This window comes from Mixophyes fleayi, chromosome 2 (genome assembly GCF_038048845.1).
Source record: "Mixophyes fleayi isolate aMixFle1 chromosome 2, aMixFle1.hap1, whole genome shotgun sequence".
In the NCBI taxonomy this organism is placed as follows: Eukaryota; Metazoa; Chordata; class Amphibia; order Anura; family Limnodynastidae; genus Mixophyes; species Mixophyes fleayi.
In genome coordinates, this window is record NC_134403.1 from 11185034 (window position 1) to 11208376 (window position 23343).

The 23343-nt window shown below is 45.8% G+C and overlaps 1 protein-coding gene across 3 annotated transcripts; it reads right to left on the reverse strand.

Annotated features, from left to right (window-relative positions):
* Positions 1-162: 162 nt before the first annotated feature.
* ARFIP2 (ARF interacting protein 2) lies at positions 163-18945 on the reverse strand. 3 transcript variants are annotated; one of them, XM_075198467.1, is made up of 8 exons: positions 18816-18945; positions 17740-17848; positions 15419-15481; positions 6946-7052; positions 5485-5706; positions 4592-4749; positions 3442-3616; positions 163-2868 (listed from the first exon to the last, which is right to left on the reverse strand). In XM_075198467.1, the coding sequence occupies exons 1-8, from the start codon at positions 18912-18914 to the stop codon at positions 2713-2715; spliced, it is 1089 nt and encodes a 362-aa protein (XP_075054568.1). In that variant the 5' UTR covers positions 18915-18945; the 3' UTR covers positions 163-2712. The 3 variants fall into 3 exon arrangements, with proteins under 3 accessions (XP_075054568.1, XP_075054569.1, XP_075054567.1); XM_075198468.1 differs by lacking the exon at positions 15419-15481; XM_075198466.1 differs by lacking the exons at positions 15419-15481; positions 17740-17848; positions 18816-18945 and adding an exon at positions 8572-13637.
* Positions 18946-23343: the final 4398 nt, after the last annotated feature.

Below are 23343 nucleotides of genomic sequence, written 5' to 3' on the forward strand. Positions count from 1 at the left end.
AAGTTTTTTTTAAAATATATTTCATATTAAAAGAAGATGAGACTGATTGCTGCGTACTGATTCTGTATCATACCATACAGTCACATCTATGTCCAATGATCCCTTGATGTTCTTCCCCAACACCCACCTTTATGTAAGTGATAATCACAGACAATTCATAACTAGTTTCTTCATTAGTTTTATTCCGATTTACAGAAATGTTCCCATATTCCCAACCTCATGTTCCGTAACGTAGAGACATTCGTTGATCTCAGATGCCTACGGTACCCCTCTGAGAGTCGGCACTGCCCACCAACGCATCACATGGAATCATCTCTCTTCATAAATAATGGTCCTACTACAGGGCAGGTAACAAGCACACATTCCAATGTTACTTAGACGAGGGTGGTATCTGGTTAGTGGTGTTACAGCAATGTACACCCCGGACTCTAAGAGTAGTGTAATAATATACCCCCCCTGCAGGATACACGCACATACTACATACACACATGAGACTTGGATGGACCGTCACACACAATCATCCCTGTATCCACACTGAAATGTGGAGTTAGAACACTCACATTTAGTCTCTCACAGGCTCTCAGATGGAGTGTGACACCAAACGCACACTTGTATTGTTTTACAAACCTTTCACAAACATGGCGTGATACACACACTCAGGAGATTGTAACAGACACACAGATTTCATGTTTACGCGCAAACACAGCATTATGAGACACACAAGAAGAGACACGCACACAGCAATGGAGGATCAGAAATATTGCTTGCTCAGTTCTCAGCAGAATAAAGAAATCTTCAGCATCTCTCAACACTAATGTCCTAAAATCTCATTCACAACAGGGCATCTAGGGCTGGGCCTCTAGGGCAAGCAATGAACTTTGACAGAATGTTGCAATAAAGCACGTGCACATTGTGAAGTTTGAAAAGAAACATGACACAAGTGCATGTAAATCCCTGGTGCTTTATCACCACTACAAACCACTCCCCTGGCTTATATCACTAGTAAACACATCTCTTCTCGTAACCCCTGACTTATCACCAATGCACACACATCTCTATCACAACCTAACCTCACACCTACCTCTAGTGATTTATCATCAGCACAAACGCATCTTTGGAACAGTGAATGCAATGAGTGAACCAGTGGAGTTTAGAATGGATGACATTTGTTGAACAGTCTGGTGTAGAGAGGGTGAAATCTGTAGAACCGTTGAGCATATAGGGCCTGTAGAATAGTGGACAGTAAGGTGGAAAAGGTATCTATAAAATCTGTACAACACTGAACAGTAGAGTTGATGAGGAGTGGATGTAATCTGTACAACAGCGGAGAGCAAAGTGGTTGAAAAGCATAAAATGGTGGAACACAGATTGGATGAGACCTGTAGAACAGTGGAGTGTAGGATAGATGAGACTTGTACAACAGTGGAGTGGAGTGTGGCTGACACCTGTAGAACAGTGGACCGAAGGGTGGATGAGATTTGTAGACAAGTGGAGTGTAGGATGGATGAGACTTGTAGAATAGTGGACCGTAGGGTGGATGACAATTGTAGAACAGTGGAGCGTAGGGCGGATGAGACTTGTAAACCAGTGGACCATAGGGCGGATGAGATTTGTAGACCAGTGGACCGTTGGGCGGATGAGATTTGTAGACCAGTGGACCGAAGGGTGGATGAGATTTGTAGACAAGTGGAGTGTAGGATGGATGAGACTTGTAGAACAGTGGACCGTAGGGCGGATGACAATTGTAGAACAGTGGAGCGTAGGGCATGTGACAATTGTAGAACAGTGGAGCGTAGGGCGGATGAGACTTGTAAACCAGTGGACCATAGGGCGGATGAGATTTGTAGACCAGTGGACCGTAGGGCGGATGAGATTTGTAGAACAGTGGAGCATAGGACGGATGAGATTTGTAAAACAGTGGAGCATAGGACGGATGAGACTTGTAGACCAGTGGACCGTAGGGTGGATCAGAATGTTTAGAACAGTGGAGCGTAGGATGGATGAGACATGTAAAATAGTGGAGTGTAGGATGGATGAGACTTGTAGACCATAGGGTGGGTGAGGGTTGTAGAACAGTGGAGCGTAGAGTGGATTAGATTTGAAGAATAGTTGAGAGTAGGGTGGATTACATTTTTAGGACAGTGGAGTGTAGGATGAATAAGACTTGTAGAACATTGAACTGTAGGGTGGATGACGCCTGTAGAACAGTAGAGTATAAGATGGAGATCTGTACAACTTTGGAGTGATCTGTATAAATGGTGAGGCAATGGAAGAATGGGTAGAACAGTATGGTAATATTAGGGTGGGTAAGAGCTGGCTGCAAACCATTTTCTCTACTAGTGAACAAAGAATAAGCTGCTGTGCGAAGTCTACAATGTAGGGTGGCCAGGAACAGGATCACATGTCTATGTCTTGCACTGGGCTGAGATACCTAATATAGCAGCAGAAAGGTTTGGAATGTACGTGATACTGGGTGTGGAAATTTGGTGACCAGCAAGCAATATGACACAATGTCATAACACACACACACACACACACACACACACTGATCTCTTTATTTCATAGATACACAACATGAATAATGCTCTACACACGCAGACACTCGCATCTGCACACAGCAGTTTACCACATACAAAACTTCATGCATACTACACTTACATATACATAACACACGCAATCACAAACACATACAGACATGAGAGAGCGATACAGTCACTGCTCCTCCAGCCAGGAGGGTTTGTCGCTGGCCGCACTGCTCAACTTGATGTTAAATTGCTGCAGTGAAGCTTCCAGTTGCTGCTGATTCCCAGCAAAGTAGGAGGAGATGGCATTGTGGAAAAGGAGAAGCTGCTTGTGCATAACCTTCACCTGCGGGAGGGAGAGACAAGCAGTGAAAACCGATTAGTAGAGTAACCGGCGATCGTGGTAACGTCAGTAGAGTAACCGGTGACCGTGGTAACGTCAGTAGAGTAACCGGCGATCGTGGTAACGCCAGTAGAGTAACCGGCGATCGTGGTAACGCCAGTAGAGTAACCGGCGATCGTGGTAACGTCAGTAGAGTAACCGGCGATCGTGGTAACGTCAGTAGAGTAACCGGCGATCGTGGTAACGTCAGTAGAGTAACCGGCGATCGTGGTAACGTCAGTAGAGTAACCGGCGATCGTGGTAACGTCAGTAGAGTAACCGGCGATCGTGGTAACGTCAGTAGAGTAATGTCAGTAGAGTAACTGGCGATCATGGTAACGTCAGTAAAGTAACCGGCGATCATGGTAACTAACGTAATAGAGTAACCGGCAATTGTGGTAACGGCAGTAGAGTAATGCCATATGAACTTAGTTATGTCAGTAAAGTAAATAGAGTAACTGGTGATCATGGTAATGTCAGCAGAGTAACCAGTGGCCATGTAAATGGAAACAAGCTGTCTTTAAATAATAGGAGTACCTTGTTTTCTTGCAGGAAACGCAGTTTGATGGTTACGTCCCCGCGTAGTTTCTCATATTTGCTACGATGTGCCTGGAAGTTTTGCTGCGCAATCTCAATGCGACACAGAGTAGCTGCATCTCGTGGTCCCAGGCTTAGCTCTTCCAGATCGGCGCGGTACGCGTCGTACTCCAGTCTGAAAGTCAACACTATTATTTACTTTTCAATCGCGACTAACATACATAGATGCATTTATATTCCAGCCTATGGGTTGTAGACCGAACCAACGGCCCACAGGCAGCATGCGGCTCTTGTATTCACACCCCTGGATCTTTTACTCAATTCCCGTAGCCCTTCTGTTCACACCTCGTGGTCCAGATCATGAAAGTGTGTGTCTGTGTGTGTGTGTGTGTGTGTGTGTGGGGGGGGGGGGGGGGGGGGGGGGGGGGCACTCGATGTGTGAACAATTATTAATATGACAGGGGTCTTACAATGGGTTCCTGCCACAGACCAATAACTAATTGTAACCCACTTTTATAGACACAGGATCAGCAGTACATGCCCAGGGGCCCGGGTAATTTCTGGGACTGATCCGCTTATTAAATAACCATGCCTTGCACAGTTAGGATCTAGTTGGTATGGAATGCAACCAGTTTTCATGCCTTGTCCCAAGACATATTACATACTCTGGCCTGGATTTCATATGTTACATGCGATCATATTGTTATGTGATGACACCAATAGAACGTCTGGCGCCATCTGGAGGACATATGTATGTTAAACATTTTACACGGCTTTCTGTATGACTTGTGTATTGGGTACCAGGAAAGGCACCAATCTATAAGCTGGAACATTGGGATCGGAATGGTCACTACCCAAGTTACAGTCTAAGAGGATAACTCCTTATCTTCAGTGTCTGAAGAACAGACCTATTCCACTGTAGTCACCATTACAGCATCAGAAGGAGCAGGAAATAACACGTGTGTATGGAGATGGGTAACCAGAGTTTATATTTTAATTATTTTTTACTGAGAAGAATGAAATCCACCATCTACCCACGAAAGACAAGGTCTATATGGTCTCAAATCTCATTTTCTGCTATAGCTGATGGTCACTTTCTGCCACCCTCCCAAACACAGCTCACCCACATATATATTACAGGGCCGGTTACCTGGCGGTCTCGTACTGTTTCACCGTCATTAGTGTGTCCTCCATGGTTTTGTTAATCAGAGTGTTGATACTGGACACAAAGAAATTAACTGCTCCCAGGAGAGTTTCTCCATTCTTACATAACAGCTTCTGAGTCTCCGCATTGTACCCGAATTCTTCCTGTAATGTGAGGAATTATAGTGAGATGGAGGTGGAAGCCAGCAAGTAACTGTGGAAGGCATCAACAAAGGGCCCACCATTAGTAGAGGTGGGTGAGCTCTGGGAAGAGCTCTAGAGATAGTCTACATAAGATATGGGGATGGCTTCACTAAATGCAGAATTTGCGTAACATGAGGTAGGCTAGATGGCGATCGCTGGAGCAACAGTGCACAGGAAATGGCTGTCATGCAGCTGGGTGGGGACCTTTGGAGATTGCGGACCCAGGAAATTGTGGTAGGGAAGCTGCGCAAGAAGCTCTGGACGTTGTGTCTGCTGGAAAGGACTGTGGAAAAGTTAGTTGCTGTGGATCTGTGAACATTGGGAATGAAATAGTGGTGAGAGTAGGTCTGGAGGTTATGTTCTCTGGAAATGGTTTCAGATGTAGTTATGCAGGTAGTTCTGGAGGTTGAGGGCTCTGAAAATGGTTGTGGAAGTCGTTTTATGGAGAGGACTCTGGAAATGTGGTGGGGTCGCTGCATGGAGAACTCTGGCTGATAACAGTGGTGGGAAATTGGTGCGTGTAGCTATGGAAGCTATACATGTTGGAAACGTTTGTGGTGGGGGGTGTGTAGGGATCTCTGAAGAGACAGACCTAGCTGCTGCCGCAAGGTTTGATTTGTTACAAAATGAGCAGCAATATAGGGAGGAGCATAGTAAATTAAAATTTTCTGAGATAATAACGATAAGAATACAGACCTGTAATTCCGGTGATTTCTGGCTTAAGTCAGAAAAAGCATCTCCCAGCGCCCTCTGCGTCTGCACGAGGCTGTAGAAATGAGCAGTCAAAGCTCGCGCTAGCTGCAAGACTCCTTCATATTTCCGTTTGGTGTCTCTCAAAAGTTCAATCTGAGTCTCCAGTTCCAAATCAACAGTGCGAGACCCTCGGCCAAAGCGCTCCGAAATTAATTGTTTTGTGCACTGCATGGAAGACAACATGGCTAAGTCGTCAGTAATGTAATAGAAATATGACAAGGAGAGCAGTGCTCAGGTGAGACAGTGTGGATGGAATGTCAACCCTGAAGTGGGGTCATAGCAAGGAGATCAGTGGTGAAGTGTTCAGAACTGGGTGAGATCAAAGCAAACAGTTCAGTTCCATTAGGATGTAGCCATAGTGAGGAAGTTGGTATTGCGGCAGGCAGGAGGCAAAATGCGGCGAGGGGTGACAGCGAGGAGGCGAGAGGCGGCGAGGGGTGACAGCGAGGAGGCGAGAGGCGGCGAGGGGTGACAGCGAGAGGGGGCGAGGGGTGACAGCGAGAGGGGGCGAGGGGTGACAGCGAGAGGGGGCGAGGGGTGACAGCGAGAGGGGGCGAGGGGTGACAGCGAGAGGGGGCGAGGGGTGACAGCGAGAGGGGGCGAGGGGTGACAGCGAGAGGGGGCGAGGGGTGACAGCGAGAGGGGGCGAGGGGTGACAGCGAGAGGGGGCGAGGGGTGACAGCGAGAGGGGGCGAGGGGTGACAGCGAGAGGGGGCGAGGGGTGACAGCGAGAGGGGGCGAGGGGTGACAGCGAGAGGGGGCGAGGGGTGACAGCGAGAGGGGGCGAGGGGTGACAGCGAGAGGGGGCGAGGGGTGACAGCGAGAGGGGGCGAGGGGTGACAGCGAGAGGGGGCGAGGGGTGACAGCGAGAGGGGGCGAGGGGTGACAGCGAGAGGGGGCGAGGGGTGACAGCGAGAGGGGGCGAGGGGTGACAGCGAGAGGGGGCGAGGGGTGACAGCGAGAGGGGGCGAGGGGTGACAGCGAGAGGGGGCGAGGGGTGACAGCGAGAGGGGGCGAGGGGTGACAGCCAGGAGGCGAGAGGGGGCGAGGGGTGACAGCCAGGAGGCGAGAGGGGGCGAGGGGTGACAGCCAGGAGGCGAGAGGGGGCGAGGGGTGACAGCCAGGAGGCGAGAGGGGGCGAGGGGTGACAGCCAGGAGGCGAGAGGGGGCGAGGGGTGACAGCCAGGAGGCGAGAGGGGGCGAGGGGTGACAGCCAGGAGGCGAGAGGGGGCGAGGGGTGACAGCCAGGAGGCGAGAGGGGGCGAGGGATGACAGCGAGGAGCTCAGAGGTGGAGATGTATCTCCACAAGGAGATACATGAGGTATAGAGGAAAGGTACAGTATTATTGAACACGGAGTATAGGCGTATATAGGGGGAGGATACAGTATTATAGGGAAGCTTACTTTATACGTATTAATTCCCCATTTCTTCACCAAGTCAAACTTTTCCACAGCTAACCCTCGTGACAGTTCCTCAGAGGTGAGCGACGCGTGCGAGGACTGCTGAGATCCTGGAAGAAGAAATATCACTGTTATACTGCAAGAGATCTAGAAAATAACCGCTGCCCAGTCATTCTCTATCATATTATACAACAATCCTAGGATATGCCCAGAATGACTGACCATATTAAGCATCAGACCAATGAGACTGCGCCACAATAACAAGATAACAAGAGACGTCCTGACTACCCAAATGATGAGACGACCTTTGAGGAATGAGAAGCAAACCCAAGGCTTAAATTAACTTCACAAACGTCATAATATTATTATTAATAATAACAATAGACATTGTCAGGATATAGCTGGCAGCAGCGGACCAATGCAACCAGAAATTCACCCTTAACTGGGTCTTAAATAAGGAATGGACATCCACGATGATTATTCCAGGGTCTATTGTCAGGTACACACATCCAATCAAAACATCCGACCAGAGGCTTGTGTACAGCCCACAAATCACCCACAAATAGTGTTGTAGAAACCTTCACACATTCCAAGCCCCAGGCAGACACAGTGTTAATGACACCTATATAATATTCCAGGAAAAATATTATCATTTGCTGGTTTATGCTGGGTATAATATGCTGGACATTCTGGTCAATGCTGGAAAATTATTTATTTATGATATGTTGGTCACTGCCAGGGATGATATGCATATCTTTTTTGTTTTTTTAAATTTTATATGCTTGTTATTATGGGAAGAAAACACTGGTCATTGCAAACAATATTGTACTGATCATTGCTGGGTACAAGAAGCTACACTCCAACGCAAGTTAATCACTCGGTCAACATTACTGTTCCTTAGTCTAACAATGGATAGGCAATCTGACAATATGGGCTATGAAATAAACGTCAAGCAGAGAATTATGTAGTAAAGACATTGGGAAATTATAGAACTTGTGTGTTGCAACTGACTATACACAGTTCCATAGTGTGTGTGCCACTCAGAGAGTAGTCTGGAATAATATTGGAATAGGGGGTTTTTGTTCATTAAGGGGTAAGGACACGGTCTGTTGAAGGACGAAGATCCGATAAACGACAATACACATGAATTGGGACCTCCAAATTGCTTTCTGTAAGTCATACAATCTACATTTAAAGTAAATAATCACAAGTACTGACTGTAATTTACAAATTATGACCAGTGACACTGAATACTATCATTGGAGTAAGAAGAGATGTCAGCTGTTATATCATTCAGTAACACTCTCCACAACTTATTTAATTACATTACAAGGTGAGCAGCTATACTGTACTGCCGAGAAACATCCTGTGACCTCATCATACTGCCAGTTCTTACTACATTGGCTCTAAATGATCACATGACATCAGTGTCACCGGAACTACTGTCCTCACCAACAGCTATTTTAATGCACAAAAAGCGAGGGGCACTTTTATAGCCGAATTTTACACATAACGGTATGTGTGTTAATAACTATAGATTGCAATTAGTACACTAGAAGGAAGGGATCCTGGGGGTCACTAAATCTACAGCATCTACAGCTCTAAAACATCAACAAGGTCTCTATTTACCTGAATCTCTCTCGTGACTGGCTATCCTGCAGGCAGCCGATTGGCTGGGGGAAATGAGTGGAATTCTGGGAGTGTTGCAACTATGGGGCAAAAGTTCTGGAAATAACAGCGTCCAAAAGGGAGGAAGGAAGGAAAAAAAGCAGATGAAAGGATGGTGAAGGATTGACGTGGTGGGTGAAGTAGAAAGATGGAAGCAAAGGATAAGAAGAGCATGGTTGGTGGGAAGGATTAACATGGTGGGTGAAGTAGAAAGATGCCATCGAAGGATAAGAAGAGCATGGTTGGTGGGAAGGATTAACATGATGCGTGAAGTAGAAAGATGGAATAGATGGATAAGAGCATGGACGGTGGGAAGGATTAACATGGTGGGTGAAGTAGAAAGATGCCATCAAAGGATAAGGAAAGCATGGATGGTGGGAAGGATTAACATAGATGGTGAAGTAAAGAAATAGAAGCGAAGTATAAGGGGAGCATGGACGGTGGTGGTAAAAAGCAGAATGGAAGAGAAGACAAGAAAATCAAATGTGTTATAGAAATGGACAATGGAAACTTTGAAAAGAGTGAATGGTCCTCCGTAGATACAGAGACCTCCGGGATCAGGTTAAGTAGACGGCATTACATTGTCCAATGCCTTCACTAAAACTGCAGGGGATCAGCCGTACACAAGAACTCAGACTCAGGAGATATCCTGGTGCCTATCTTGATCGACAAGATTATGGAATAACACATGATAATCCAGTTATGTAAAACACTGTCCTGTTTTTCTGTTCAGTGGTTATACTCACATCTGGAGCATTAGTATTTTACTAGATGTGAATAATTCTATCATCTAAGAGGGGTCTGGAGGAATTAGTCCGATGGGAGAAGTTGGCTAATGTGTTAGAAGTGACTGGAGGCCCTGAACATGAGGGCACTACCAGTTACCCCAATCAACCTTCTGCAATTATTCTGGGACATGGACCAGCAAGTGTCCAGTGGGGGTGGTGTGGTGACAGGGGCTGAACATTACATCACCGGGCCACATTCTTTTTGGCCCAGCGATACGTTCTGTCCTTCCATGGCCCCCACTCTGTTTTTCTGTGCATGCTCAGGGGCTTGCACATGTGCAGTGAAGCTCTGGTTGGGGGAACTTTACATCAAACGTCATCACATGACAATGTTTCAGGCTTAAGGAGCGCTGTTCCACACCTTTCAATGGACATTCTGGTATATCGCTGGAAATAATTTGGGGTGTGCCATTGCTGTTTTGAAAATAAATGTTATCAAATCTTTATTCCTGCGCCCCAGGTTAGTTGGTGGATTTTAGGATTTAAACAAAAAGTAAAAAACCTCTGAAATATATTTGGAAAAACTTTGATGATTTTTTTTTTACATGTAATTATAGGCAAAAAACACATGCAAGAGACAACTGTTACAGGTCATGCGTCTGTATCTACACAAATAAGTAACAGAGAGCCAGGGCCAGGTTGTGTTATGACTGATCCTACAAAGGGAGAGATCTCAAGCTGGACTTCTCTTTTTTTTTTTTTTTGAGGTACAAAAACACTGACTAATTATATTTAGTCAAAGTTCCATTTGCTTATTACTTGAAACTCAACTTTGCATTTGCACATTTAAAGTTGGTGTTTCATCTGCAGATAGTGGAGGCATCTAATTTGTGGGCTCTACCGTTGAGTAGTCTATGAATTTGGGGATAATGAATTGTTACAGGAAACGCTCTATCCTCTCTCAGTTCCTATACTCCCCTGCACTCCCACAGTACTTAATGTAGGCAGTTCACATCTCTAATGATGGGACTAGCTTACAACGGCTCTTTTGACCTCCCATCAGGCTGTTGCCGAAATACAGGACAATGGCCTGTGCCATGAAGAGGCACCCAGAATAAAAGCTACGCTCCCAGAATGGAGAAAAGCTAGGGAACTGACAGTCAGTACCCCCAAGCTATAGCTGCCATCTCTAACTGTTACTGTAGCAGCCCCTCTCCTGTCCAGACCAGAGATTTGACTTCATTCTGTTGCAGAGTCCACTGCCTGACCATATGTAAGAGCCTTTCACCACTCATGGATCACCCAGAGACTCCAAGTTAGGAATAGCCTCTGACAATTTTACCTCAAGACACCAGAGGTCACTGTTGTACCTAAAACCTTGTTTTTGAATCTGCCCTTTAAACAGGATGGCCAGTATTGGTTCTGAAGAATCCTGTCTCCTGTTTAGGTCTATAAATAGGCACTCCCTGTTTGAAGCCATTGCTTGAGAATTTTGTTTGCTCAGCTTCTGATACCTGAACACATTCCTCTTGGATTATCAACTACTTACCTTACTGACCCATCATACTATTGACTGCCCATTCATGTGGCAGCCCAAATAAAGTCAGACTACCCACTTGTGTGCCAAACTGGATTACATCTGAACATCTGCTACCAACCTATATTCAGGATACTATCAAGTTGCTCAATGTACAAACTCTGTTTACAATTAGCCCCATCATCAACTGGACTTCGGCTAACATCCGGGCACTGAGGTTGGCTGTTCATGGAACTGTGAGTAATCGTGTTCTAGTGGTGGATCACTACTACCTTGTACACTTTCACCCTCATCTTCTTTGGGTATAATCATTACCACACCGTAGACTTATCACTGTCCATTTCTGTACTTTATCACTGATTACGGTTTAAATATTCTATTTATGTGTGGAATTTTTGGACTTGCACAACAAACTTGTGTGCTTGCCGCAAAAACTGTTATCATTCCTTAGTTTAGGTGTAGAATGCAAATACACTTCTCGAAGCCCATTACAACTAGTAGCCGGCATTAAGACCACGCTATGGCATCCAGGGAAGGCTGTGCCCACTGGAAAGTTTAGGATGGCCAAGAGAAGGCCTGACTCTTGAGCCTCAACTATGCAGAAATGCCAAGAGAATAACTAATAAAAAGAATAATCCTAGTTATTCAGGGAAGAATAAAGGTCACCCAGAAGAGGTGGATGAGTAGAGATCAATGTCTGGGGGGAGAAAATATCATGATCCTAGCTAATTAGCTAGAGTACTGAAAGGAGTCTTTGAATAAGGACCGAAAGCTCCATAGAGAACAGATGGACCTCCAAGCATGGGTCGAAAATGTGCAAAGTAGAACAGCCTGGGACCACTTTCTACCACCAACAATCAACTAAAGGTTTCCTGAAAGGAATATAAAACCTCTGATGAGGTCACTGGTGAAATGATAGGCTTTTAATCAATACTGAGAACTAGTGTGTGCAGGAAGGGGTGTCGTACACACAACCTGGTACAGTTATTCCCCTCTGCCCTTACTAGTTTCTGGAGGAATGGGCCAACTCTGTAGGAGAAATCATCCAATGTATCTTGAAGAAACAGATTTACTCTGCATGCCACCATGAGATCACAGAATGATTGAAGAAGTCATTATCGTGGTCATTAAGTTATAGGATAAGAGGCTCCTGGGAGGTCCGCCTTGACCAAATACCTATATAATGGAAGTATTCCACGATCAGAGAGGAAGCACTCAGTGGGCACAAAGGGGGTTTACCAACATGGTCCAATGTCAGTTCAAAAACCATGAACAGCGGCAGGGGACTTTTAGGCAAACTTCTCTACAAACAATACGGAGACCCAAATTACCTTTTAACATCTTCTCAGCAAACGAGTTTAACAGTGCCAGGCACAGGTATAAGTTAGTAGCAGTATCTACACTGGACAAACTCTGTAACATCATTATTATGTCTTTAACATTGTTCAGAGAGTACCCCTGAAGCTCTCACATAGAACATTGGTCTGTGGATGGGTTTACCCCACAACATTGCTATCAGTTCACCACTTCTTATTGGTAGCATGTGGCATAGTCAGTGGAAGAATATACTGCTTTCCGGATCAATTTGGATGGCTAAGAGTCCAAAATAGAATCCATAGGTAAACGCTGGAGTGGATCCCCAATTACAGGCCTTTAAAATGGTCCAACTACTTGCGCCATTGGTGGCTGTGAGATTACCGATGTGGAGCATATTCGGTTGCCTAGCAGGCCCCTTTCAGCAGATGACTTTAGACCCAAACCTATTCATGGGAAGTTGTGGGAGATCTAGTGGTTGTTTCTTAGGTTTCTATGCTCATGTCTTAACAAATCTGTCAGCTACTATTACTTTCTCCAAATTCCATACGTCCCTGTATATCACTCACTCCTTGACCCCAATGAACCAGCAATTCAAAAGTTGCTTCTTTAGATACAGTTGCTGAAGTCTTTAAAAGTCTCTACCAGACACCTTTTCATACACTTGTCTTGGACATGGTTCAAATTGTTCCTGAATTCCAAAAAGATATCCTGGGGACTTGAAGACTTGTCTATATGACTCAGGTGTAATATTTATTATCAAACCAGTAGAACAAATTTTATTTCCTTAAAGTCCAGCCTCTGCACATCAGAGAGGGTACAAAATATGGCACTGGTGCTCCCAGCTAATTTACTTGTTAAGATACAGGTTTAATTTTCTTCCAAAATCTTTTTTTATTTTTTTCATTTCCAAGAAGGTGTCGACAATCTAACTGCCTTCTTGAAATATGGGGAAAGTAGCCATTAGAAGAGTGTTAGGGCCACAATTGTAGTCAGATGCCACCAGAGTTCTCTGATCCATTTGTTTCTGCTACTTAAGCTGGGTACACACTATAGGGTTTTCAGACGATTATCAGGCCAATCACGCGACAAACAGCTGTCCGGATCAATCTCGCATTAGTGTGTACGCTCCAACAATGAGCGATTATCATTCCAAAGCTCATCATATCGTTTAATTTTTTAAACCTGACTTAAAATGACGTTCAACTATGCTACAATGTCATTCCAATCCTGCAATGTGTATGCTCTTACAACCGGCAGTGTCCATAGATCTCTATGGAGTGTGCAGAGTCAGATCTTCAGATCTTTTCAGCCGATGGTTAGGACAGATGAAGAGTACAGATCAGAAGGTCAATCATGTAAAATGTGTTTAGTGTGTACACAGGAATCAGCTGCTGATCAGGACTTTTTTCTTTATTTCAGTCATTGGTAAAAATCCTTAACTATATCGCATCAGTAGAAAGTTTCTGTAGTGTGTACCCAGCCTTATTCATAGATAAACTTTTACTGGATTATCTTTGATCAGTTCTAGTTTCTCAAATGCAGATAATTCCCTGCAGCAACTCTGCTACAGACTTGGTAGAAAAGATTTTCTGTACTAGTTTGGTGTGGGGATAGAGGTGACACCTCTAGGGCTTCATTTTCAGATGCAGACACAGAATCAGTTGAGTTGTCATGTCTGTTGCTCAGAAGAGGCAGCAAAGCAGTAATCAATTCACTTTCTTTCAGTCTGAGCTTATCTCCTCTAGCTATTGTCTTCACAATTCTCTTACTGCTGGATCCCATCTCAAACACCAATTTGTAAAGGAAGTGGTCTGTGATTGAAGTGGAAAACTCAGATACAAGGAAGATTATCAATACAGTCAAGTTTTATTAAACGCCTATCCAGTAACCACAGAAAGGAGCCCTGCACCTACCAGGACAAGTTTCCTATTATTCCTTTATATGATGCAGGCATCTCGTCTGGTGACTTACCCCCTGACCTATGGTCAGGACTCAGGCCCAGATAAATTTAGGCAGATCTTCACAGAAAGACCCAACTTTAGTAGGGATGAGAGCTTGAGTGAAGACATGCCAGGTAGGAAGGGATTGAAGAGTATCGAGAAGTGGTTAAAATATAAGAGAACACAAAATAAGCTAGAAAGAACACCAGAACCACCACTGAAAGGTTAATCATGTCATGGGAATACCATGTAAATTAACTACAAATTGTACATGACATTCCTGTAGCAGGGTACCAAGAAGTAGATCACAAAAGCAGTTTCTCACCACTCAGGGACTGTGAAAATTCAGATATGCTCCCTGGAACAGGACCAGCGTTGCTCATCCTAGGGACTCTGTGTTGGGCTGTTCATGTAACAATTGTGTGTGTGTGTGTGTGTGTGTGTGTGTGTGTGTGTGGTGCATTGCCATTACCACTATGTGCACTTGTCATTGTCTTGTGTATGACAACCTCACATCACCCCATCCTGTTGAGGCCATAACCGTTTTCGATCCGAGACTTATTGTGTATCGTGTGTATGTGGACTGTGTACCTCACGCCTGTGTAGATGTTATAATTACTCATTTGTGGACTTATTATTAGATCTGGACAATAAATATGCATTCTTTACCCAATCTTTTTTCATTCCTGTGTCCTGGCATCCATGACACCAGTGCCACAACTGAGACTTTGTGCGAGTAATATTCCTGATGCCTGCCTATCAATTTATAAAGAACAAATACTTCCTAAATGGCTGCCTGCACTGTGTGTGTAGGTAACAAATACACTTTAAATGGGAAATACAGAATTCAGAAGAAAGATATTTAAGCAGAAGCATAGAAAGCCCACCATGGTGAAAGAGATAATACCAGCAGATCTCATGGAGCAATTAAGGATGTCACCAAATTCAAATTTTGGATTCAGCCAAATACAGATTTTACGCCAATCTTTAATTGCTTATAAAATAAAGCAAAATTGATCTTATATAGCATTTTCGCTTCTGGAAATACATTTGGATACATCTTTTTGATGAGGCCAAATCTCAAAATGAATCCTGGATTTGGGGCACCCCTGGAAGGATTTAATACCATCAATTAGAATAAAGTAATTAATACACCAGAGTGAAAAGGTTAATACTGCCCATCAAGTAAAGGCTGAATAAGAAAACAGTTGATAGGATTCGGTGCATATTACTATTAAAAGACATGCCGGGGGTTATTATATACATAGTAAAAACCGGCTGGAGACCTTGTCCCTCTGCATTCAGGAATCGCAGTCCAAGGTAGTTGGGATTAATCTGCACCGCAGGCCCTAAACAAAACCATAGACAGCAAAACTGTGAGCTGGCAAACTGTACACAGAAAGGAAGTATATTAAATGTAACACCACACTGGAGATCTCCGATGACCTTTACTGTTAATAGCAGCATTTACACTAGCACTAGCCTGAAGATAGTCAACAACTTTCCTTCAATTGATAATGAGATCTAATCTTAAATCAGGGATTTTTACGAGGCATCAACATCTATACTTCCATCATGAGACCAGAGATCATAAGATCTATACTTTCTATCAGAAGATCACAAAACCCAACTTGGCTTCCATTATGAGCCAAGACCAGCCACCATAAAATAAATACTCACAAACTTTTCAGCAATGGGAAAGGAGCATCGACCCTCTCAATTATGAAGGACAGAAGTCTGCTGATGAACCTGTGGACCCTGTCATGTTATTAATAGTCAAAAAAATGATTAATCATGACTGGTGGTCCATCAGTGGGATCAGGTTAGACGTTCCTTTGTTCCTCCAACACAATAAGTGCAACAATTCTCTCTACGCGTACAGCAGAACTGGGACATGGGCTAGAAAGAAGCAGCCGGATGAGTGCAGGAAACAGGCCTAGAAATACGCTTTCACGCTGAAAGATGCACAGCGAGTCCATAATAGACATAGGGACGGAACTCATCTCCGGGACCAGATAGCAGAACATTTTAGGCATTTTGTGAGGTGATAAAGGCTGTGCATCCGATCCCCCCTTCAATCCCACTGAATAATTCTATTTTCTGCAAAATGAAATCTTGTTTGTAATTTCAATGTAGGAGCACTTCAACTGATGTAATAAAAACACAAAAACATGCAAAGCTAACACATGTAATAAAGACAGGGTCTGGACCCAATTCTCCCGGTACACGCATTGGGTGGTATATGTGCGAGGATGCTGTATCGAGCCAGCGAACACCAAGATGGGAGGATGGGGGGGTGGCACATGTGGGTGGGTTATGGCTATTATTGCAAGGACATACAGAAGAAACCTCCGATAAAGGGGCCTACGTTCTGCCCTACCATTTTGCATCGACAATATTTCACTCAGGCAGAAAGCATCCCAAAGACACGTTGCAATCTCAAGGACTACATGGCACTGCACACTGGCAGCCGCAAGACACGTGACCGGCGCCTTGATGACAAATCTGCATGCAGCTCATATAGTCCATACCACCGAACCTGCGCATGGAGAAGTTTCAGGATGTCTCTTCTGCTGCATCTGGTCCTTCAAGATCCTTCAGCTGCTCTGTTGGTCTATATTATTACATTTAATTTTCTGTTTAAAATGTCACGTTTTGTTGCATTTGGTTGCTTTACCCGCCCCAAAACAATGATAAAATTGATTTTCTAAATTTAATTTTATTAACTAGACATCAAAAGAAGATGAAATTGGAAGTGGGCCCGGGATCAATAATAGTTGGGGTTGCCATAATTCTGAAGAGTGTCCCTGGCAGATGCCGCAGGGGGTTGCCAGTATCTCTCTCTACCAGGGCATGAATGATTAGCACATACACCCCAACGTTCACTCTAGGAATGCCCGCATCACATCTGACATTATGACTGGGGGAAGACTGTGATCCAGCAACTCCTGTGCTATTCTGACCAACTTCCATGGTTAGACCTGGGTCTTACTCCTTGACCGTTGTACAATCCTCATCCCTGACCTTCAGCCAAACAACCTCAGTCTGACCTCACCCTAAGTTATGATAGGTGTCCTTTTCCCATCATTCCTCAGTCAAATGTGTCTATCACTATAAATACATCTGACTTGTGCATAAGATGAGTACTGGTTAGCACAACTGGCTGCCGAAGGTGAAGGGGCCATATATCTATGATATAGCACGACTTGCTTTACAAAAATAAACCTAATTTTGCAGGGAAGTACATGAATTTGTGGACAGAATGGTGGTGGCTGCAGGTGCTTGCAGCGGGCGACGAGGTTATGCAACTCACGTGCATTCCCTTAACAAGGGCATCTTAGGTGCTACATTTCAGACAAATGCCACCAATACCACTAGTACTCCATCAATATAAATACACCTAAATACAGGAAATATTATAATTACTGCCACAAATCACTGTAGGTGACCACAGAAATCCCAATACCACAAGAGTTTGGACTGACGAGTAATCATATATAATAATAATAATAGGATTATAATAATTATTATATATAATTATATTCAGTTATATAATTATAATAAAAATAATATGAATTCTCAAAATACAGGAGACCTATAACATTACCTTTTAAGCTGCTTGTGGGAATAATCCCTTCTGTGGTTCCACCATATCCACCAGACACGATACTCGTCTCATTTAGGTTGGGACCTGATACCATGACTTGCTGTAAATCCTAAAGAGAAGCATCAAACATGTGTGAAAAGTGGATGGGCGAGATCAGTCAAAGAGCCGGCACCGGGGGGGGGCGGGGAGGGGGGAAGGGGGACAGCGCCGGGCACCGGGGGGGAAAGGGGACAGTGTGCAGTGATGTCATGTGAAAGGAGGCAGTAGAGATGGGTAGACATATAAAATCAAATTGAAAAATGTACAGAAACTAATGACACAAGATAAAATACTAAAATACTATTAACAAAAAAATAACAACACAAATACTATTATTCCTACAAAACATTGTGGGAATAATAGGGCCTAGAGGTAAAAATGTTCAGAAAAGGACATCATGAAATACCAGAGTACAGAGACGTCCTGTCACATGTTCCCTAAGAAAAGAACATTATCTCACAATGTAAAGGTGGCCGCCAGTATTACATTTCCCAAACTACAAAAATAGCATCTCCTGAACCAGAAAAGAGAGATTAATCATCACTTAAGGAACTGTGGGTAAAGACATGTAAACTGTTCCTTATACATCTCCTTGAGCAAATATGTTACATGTTCACCTGGAATGACCAGTTTTCCCCCCACCAACGCTTGTGGCAGTCAGCTTGTCAATCCCTTGGTTCTCAATTAGAGTTAGGAGCAACATAAAACGATGAGTAAATTAGCACCTTGGCAAAAACCATGTTGTACTGTAAGGGGGGAGGGGGGGTAAGTATAGATTTAGGGGTGGGGGAGGGGGTTGAAACCCTAGCGCAACTCTAAATTGCATTGTAAAAATGAAGCTTTCCAGGTCTACAATAAATATGCGATTTGAGGACGATGAGATGTGAAACATGATTGGGCAGCAGAAAAGTAGTAGACAGCATAGAGCAAGAGAATAGGAGAGTGAAGGAATAACAGTCTATCGGTGGAGTTAGGCTGAGATCCAGACTGTTCAATGGATAAAAGACCCCAGGATGCAGAAATGGACATTGAGTTACCTGCTCCAAACTCTCATCCTCATTAAGGGTCCCAGAGACCCCATTGCTGCTAATAGGAATCTCCATGGTGGCAGCTTTGCTCATGATTCCTTCAGACATAGTGACCCTGCAATGAAGAAGGGAGACGGTGAAGACTAAGCCAGGTGAACACTACCGAGCAGACACATGTAGAGGATTGTGTACAGGTTACATGAATGGTGTATTATCCATTCTATTGCTGTTCTCGTCACATTAGCACTCCAGATAGTTTCTGGCTACTAATTACACAAATATAAACCACAGAATTACAAAAAAGGTTACTTGTTACAAATCTAAAGAACTGGGGAGAAATGGCCAATAAGAAGGTTTATGTTTATCCCAAGCATGTTTAATCGCTCTACTGTATTAGCCTCTACCACCTCTGATGGGAGGCTACTCCACTTATCCACTACCCTTTCTGCAAATACGTGTTTTTCCTCCTGTTTCCGCTGAACCTACTTCCCCCCCAGTGTCAGTTCATGTCTTGTGTTCTAATACTTCTCTTCCTTTGTAGAATGTTTCCCTCATGCACCTTGTTATAACCCTTAATATATATGAAAGTTTCTATCATGTCCCCTTTTCCCTTCTCTGCTCCAAACTAGACAGATTAAGTTATTTTAGTCTCTCCGGGTAAGTTTTTGTGCTGTAGGCCGTGCACCATTTTAGTTGTACATCTTTGTACAGTCTCGAATGTATTTATATCCTTCTGGAGATATGGCCTCCAGACTTGCCTTTCTCATTGCTTTGTTGCATTGCTTACCTGCCTTTAAGTCACCTGAAATAATGACTAATGAAATGAGGGAAAAGATTCATGAGAGAGGTAAGTGAATGAAAACAAGGCAAAGTTATCTAAGGGAATATTAGAATGAGCATTTCATGGGAGACGTAAATAAATGGTAATGTGGAACAGTCATTTGCATGAAGGATGAGAGAGGTAAGTGAATGAGAAGGCAGCACAGTCATCTGAAGGAAGCATGAGGGCGAGAGGTTCATGAAACAGGTATATAAATTAAAAGTAGACGCAGTCACCTGGAGGGAAGCAGAGGTTGAGAGAGACATGAGGGTGGTAAGTGAAGAAGAAAGCATGGTGATCTGAAGAAAGAGTATGACAAGGAATTCATGAGAGGGGTAAGTCAATGAGAAGAAGACGACAGACTCATCTGGAGAAGAGTGGAGTTCTGGTAAAGTCACTGATGATGATGACCAGAGAACAGATATTTCCTCATGTCTACTTGTTTGCCACAGCTGTGATAATTTGGATAATCAGAATCAATTTCTTTAGGTTGTTTAGAAACAGACATCAAGACTATGTGATCCATGTTTTGTGAATAGATAAACTACATGTGTGTGAGCACACAATGGTAGCAGTCTTTACCTGTTCATTTTCCCCATATTTCAAAAATGTATTGTTTCACAAGGAAAAATAACTCTTCTCACACCACATCCGCCCACAGAATTGAATTCAGACATAGAGCTCTGCGTACTATGAGGAGGAGAGCTGCGCGTACTATGAGGAGGAGAGCTGCGCGTACTAGGAGGAGAGCTGCGCGTACTATGAGGAGGAGGTGAGCCTGAGCGTACTATGAGGAGGAGAGCTGAGCGTACTATGAGGAGGAGAGCTGAGCGTACTATGAGGAGGAGAGCTGCGCGTACTATGAGGAGGAGAGCTGCGCGTACTATGAGGAGGAGAGCTGCGCGTACTATGAGGAGGAGAGCTGCGCGTACTATGAGGAGGAGAGCTGCGCGTACTATGAGGAGGAGAGTTGCGCGTACTGTGAGGAGGAGAGTTGCGCGTACTGTGAGGAGGAGAGCTGCGCGTACTGTGAGGAGGAGGAAGAGAAGGAGAGCTGCGCGTACTATGAGGAGGAGAGCTGCGCGTACTATGAGGAGTAGGAAGAGGAGGAGAGCTGCGCGTACTGTGAGGAGGAGGAGGAGGAGGAAAGAGGAGGAGAGCTGCGCGTACTATGAGGAGGAGGAAGAGGAGGAGAGCTGCGCGTACTATGAGGAGGAGAGCTGCGCGTACTATGAGGAGGAGGAAGAGGAGGAGAGCTGCGCGTACTATGAGGAGGAGGAGGAAGAGGAGGAGAGCTGCGCGTACTATGAGGAGGAAGAGGAGGAGAGCTGCGCGTACTGTGAGGAGGAGGAAGAGGAGGAGAGCTGCGCGTACTATGAGGAGGAGTAAGAAGAGGAGTAAGAAGAGGAGGGAGAGCTGCGCGTACTGTGAGGAGGAGGAGGAAGAGGAGGAGAACTGCGCGTACTATGAGGAGGAGAGCTGCGCGTTACTATGAGGAGGAGGAGGAGGAAGAAGAGGAGAGCTGTGAGTACTGTGAGGAGGAGGAGAGCTGCGCGTACTATGGAGGAGCAGGAAGAGGAGGAAAGCTGCGCGTACTATGAGGAGGAGCAGGAAGAGGAGGAGAGCTGCGCGTACTATGAGGAGGAGGAGAGCTGCGCGTACTATGAGGAGGAGGAGAAAGAGGAGGAGAGCGGCGCGTACTATGAGGAGGAGTAGGAAGAGGAGGAGAGCTGCGCGTACTATGAGGAGGAGGAAGAGAGATCTGCGCGTACTAAGAGGAGGAAGAGAGCTGCGCGTACTAAGAGGAGGAGGAGGAAGAAATCTGCAAGTACTAGGAGGAGGAGGAAGAGGAGGAGAGCTACACGTACTAGGAGGTGAGACGCGCATACCATGAGGAGGAGGAGAAGGAGAGCAGCGCGTACCACGAGGAGGAGGAAGAGAAGGAAAGCCGTGGGTACCATGAGGAGGAGGAGGAGGAGAAGAAAGCCGCGGGTACCATGAGATGAGGAGGAGGAGGAGGAGGAGCGCTGCGGGTACCATGAGGATGAGGAGGAGGATGAAGAGGAGGAGAGCTGCGCGTACTATGAGGAGGAGGAGGAAGAGGAGGAGAGCTGCGCGTACTATGAGGAGGAAGAGGAGGAGAGCTGCGCGTACTGTGAGGAGGAGGAAGAGGAGGAGAGCTGCGCGTACTATGAGGAGGAGTAAGAAGAGGAGTTAAGAAGAGGAGGAGAGCTGCGCGTACTGTGAGGAGGAGGAGGAGAGTAGGAGGGAGAACTGCGCATACTATGAGGAGGAGAGCTGCGTCGTACTATGAGGAGGAGGAGGAGGAAGAAGAGGAGAGCTGTGAGTACTGTGAGGAGGAGGAGAGCTGCGCGTACTAGGGAGGAGCAGGAAGAGGAGGAAAGCTGCGCGTACTATGAGGAGGAGCAGGAAGAGGAGGAGAGCTGCGCGTACTATGAGGAGGAGGAGAGCTGCGCGTACTATGAGGAGGAGGAGAAGAGAGGAGGAGAGCGGCGCGTACTATGAGGAGGAGTAGGAAGAGGAGGAGAGCTGCGCGTACTATGAGGAGGAGGAGAGGAGATCTGCGCGTACTAAGAGGAGGAAGAGAGCTGCGCGTACTAAGAGGAGGAGGAGGAAGAAATCTGCAAGTACTAGGAGGAGGAGAAGAGGAGGAGAGCTACACGTACTAGGAGGTGAGACGCGCATACCATGAGGAGGAGGAGAAGGAGAGCAGCGCGTACCACGAGGAGGAGGAAGAGAAGGAAAGCCGTGGGTACCATGAGAGGAGGAGGAGGAGAAGGAAAGCCGCGGGTACCATGAGGATGAGGAGGAGGAGCGCTGCGGGTACAATGAGGATGAGGAGGAGGATGAGGAGAAGGAGAGCCGCGGGTACCATGAGAAGGAGGAGGAGGAGAGCCGTGGGTATCATGAGGAGGAGGAGGAGAGCCACGGGTACCATGAGGAGGAGGAGGAGGAGGAGGAGAGCCACGGGTACCATGAGGAGGAGGAGGAGGGAGGAGGAGAGCCACGGGTACCATGAGGAGGAGGAGGAGGAGGAGGAGAGCCACGGGTACCATGAGGAGGAGGAGGAGGAGGAGGAGAGCCACGGGTACCATGAGGAGGAGGAGGAAGGAGGAGGAAGCCACGGGTACCATGAGGAGGAGGAGGAGGAGAGCCACGGGTACCATGAGGAGAGAAGGAGAGCCGCGGGTACCATGATGAGGAGGAAGAGAAGGATAGCCGCGGGGTACCATGATGAGGAGGAAGAGAAGGATAGCCGCGGGTACCATTGAGGAGGAGGAGGAAGAGAAGGATAGCCGCGGGTACCATGAGGAGGAGGAGGAAGAGAAGGATAGCCCGCGGGTACCATGAGGAGGAGGAGGAAGAGAAGGAGAGCTGCGGCTACCATGAGGAGGAGGAGGGAGGAGGAGGAGAAGGAGAGCCACAGGTACCATGAGGAGGAGGAGGAGGAGAAGGAGAGCCACAGGTACCATGAGGAGGAGGGAGAGAGAAGGAGAGCCGCGGGTACCATGAGGAGGAAGGAGAAGGAAAGCCGCGGGTACCATGAGGATGAGGAGGAGGAGGAGGAGAGCCGCGGGTACCATGAGGATGAGGAGAAGTGAGAGCCGCGGGTACCATGAGAAGGAGGAGGATGAGGAGGAGGAGGAGGAGGAGAGCCGCGGCTACCATGAGGAGGAGAAGAGAAGAGAGCCGCGG

Bases quoted from the DNA above. Each gene is read 5' to 3' on its own strand.
- ARFIP2 (XM_075198466.1), bottom strand. From the start codon at position 8,935: ATGTTAATCCTTCCCACCGTCCATGCTCTTATCCATCTATTCCATCTT. The intron at 5,707-6,945 runs GTAAGCTTCCCT...TCTTCCATGCAG, and splicing joins GGGGAATTAATACGTATAAA to TGCACAAAACAATTAATTTC. The intron at 2,869-3,441 runs GTACTCCTATTA...TCCCTCCCGCAG, and splicing joins GTTTCCTGCAAGAAAACAAG to GTGAAGGTTATGCACAAGCA.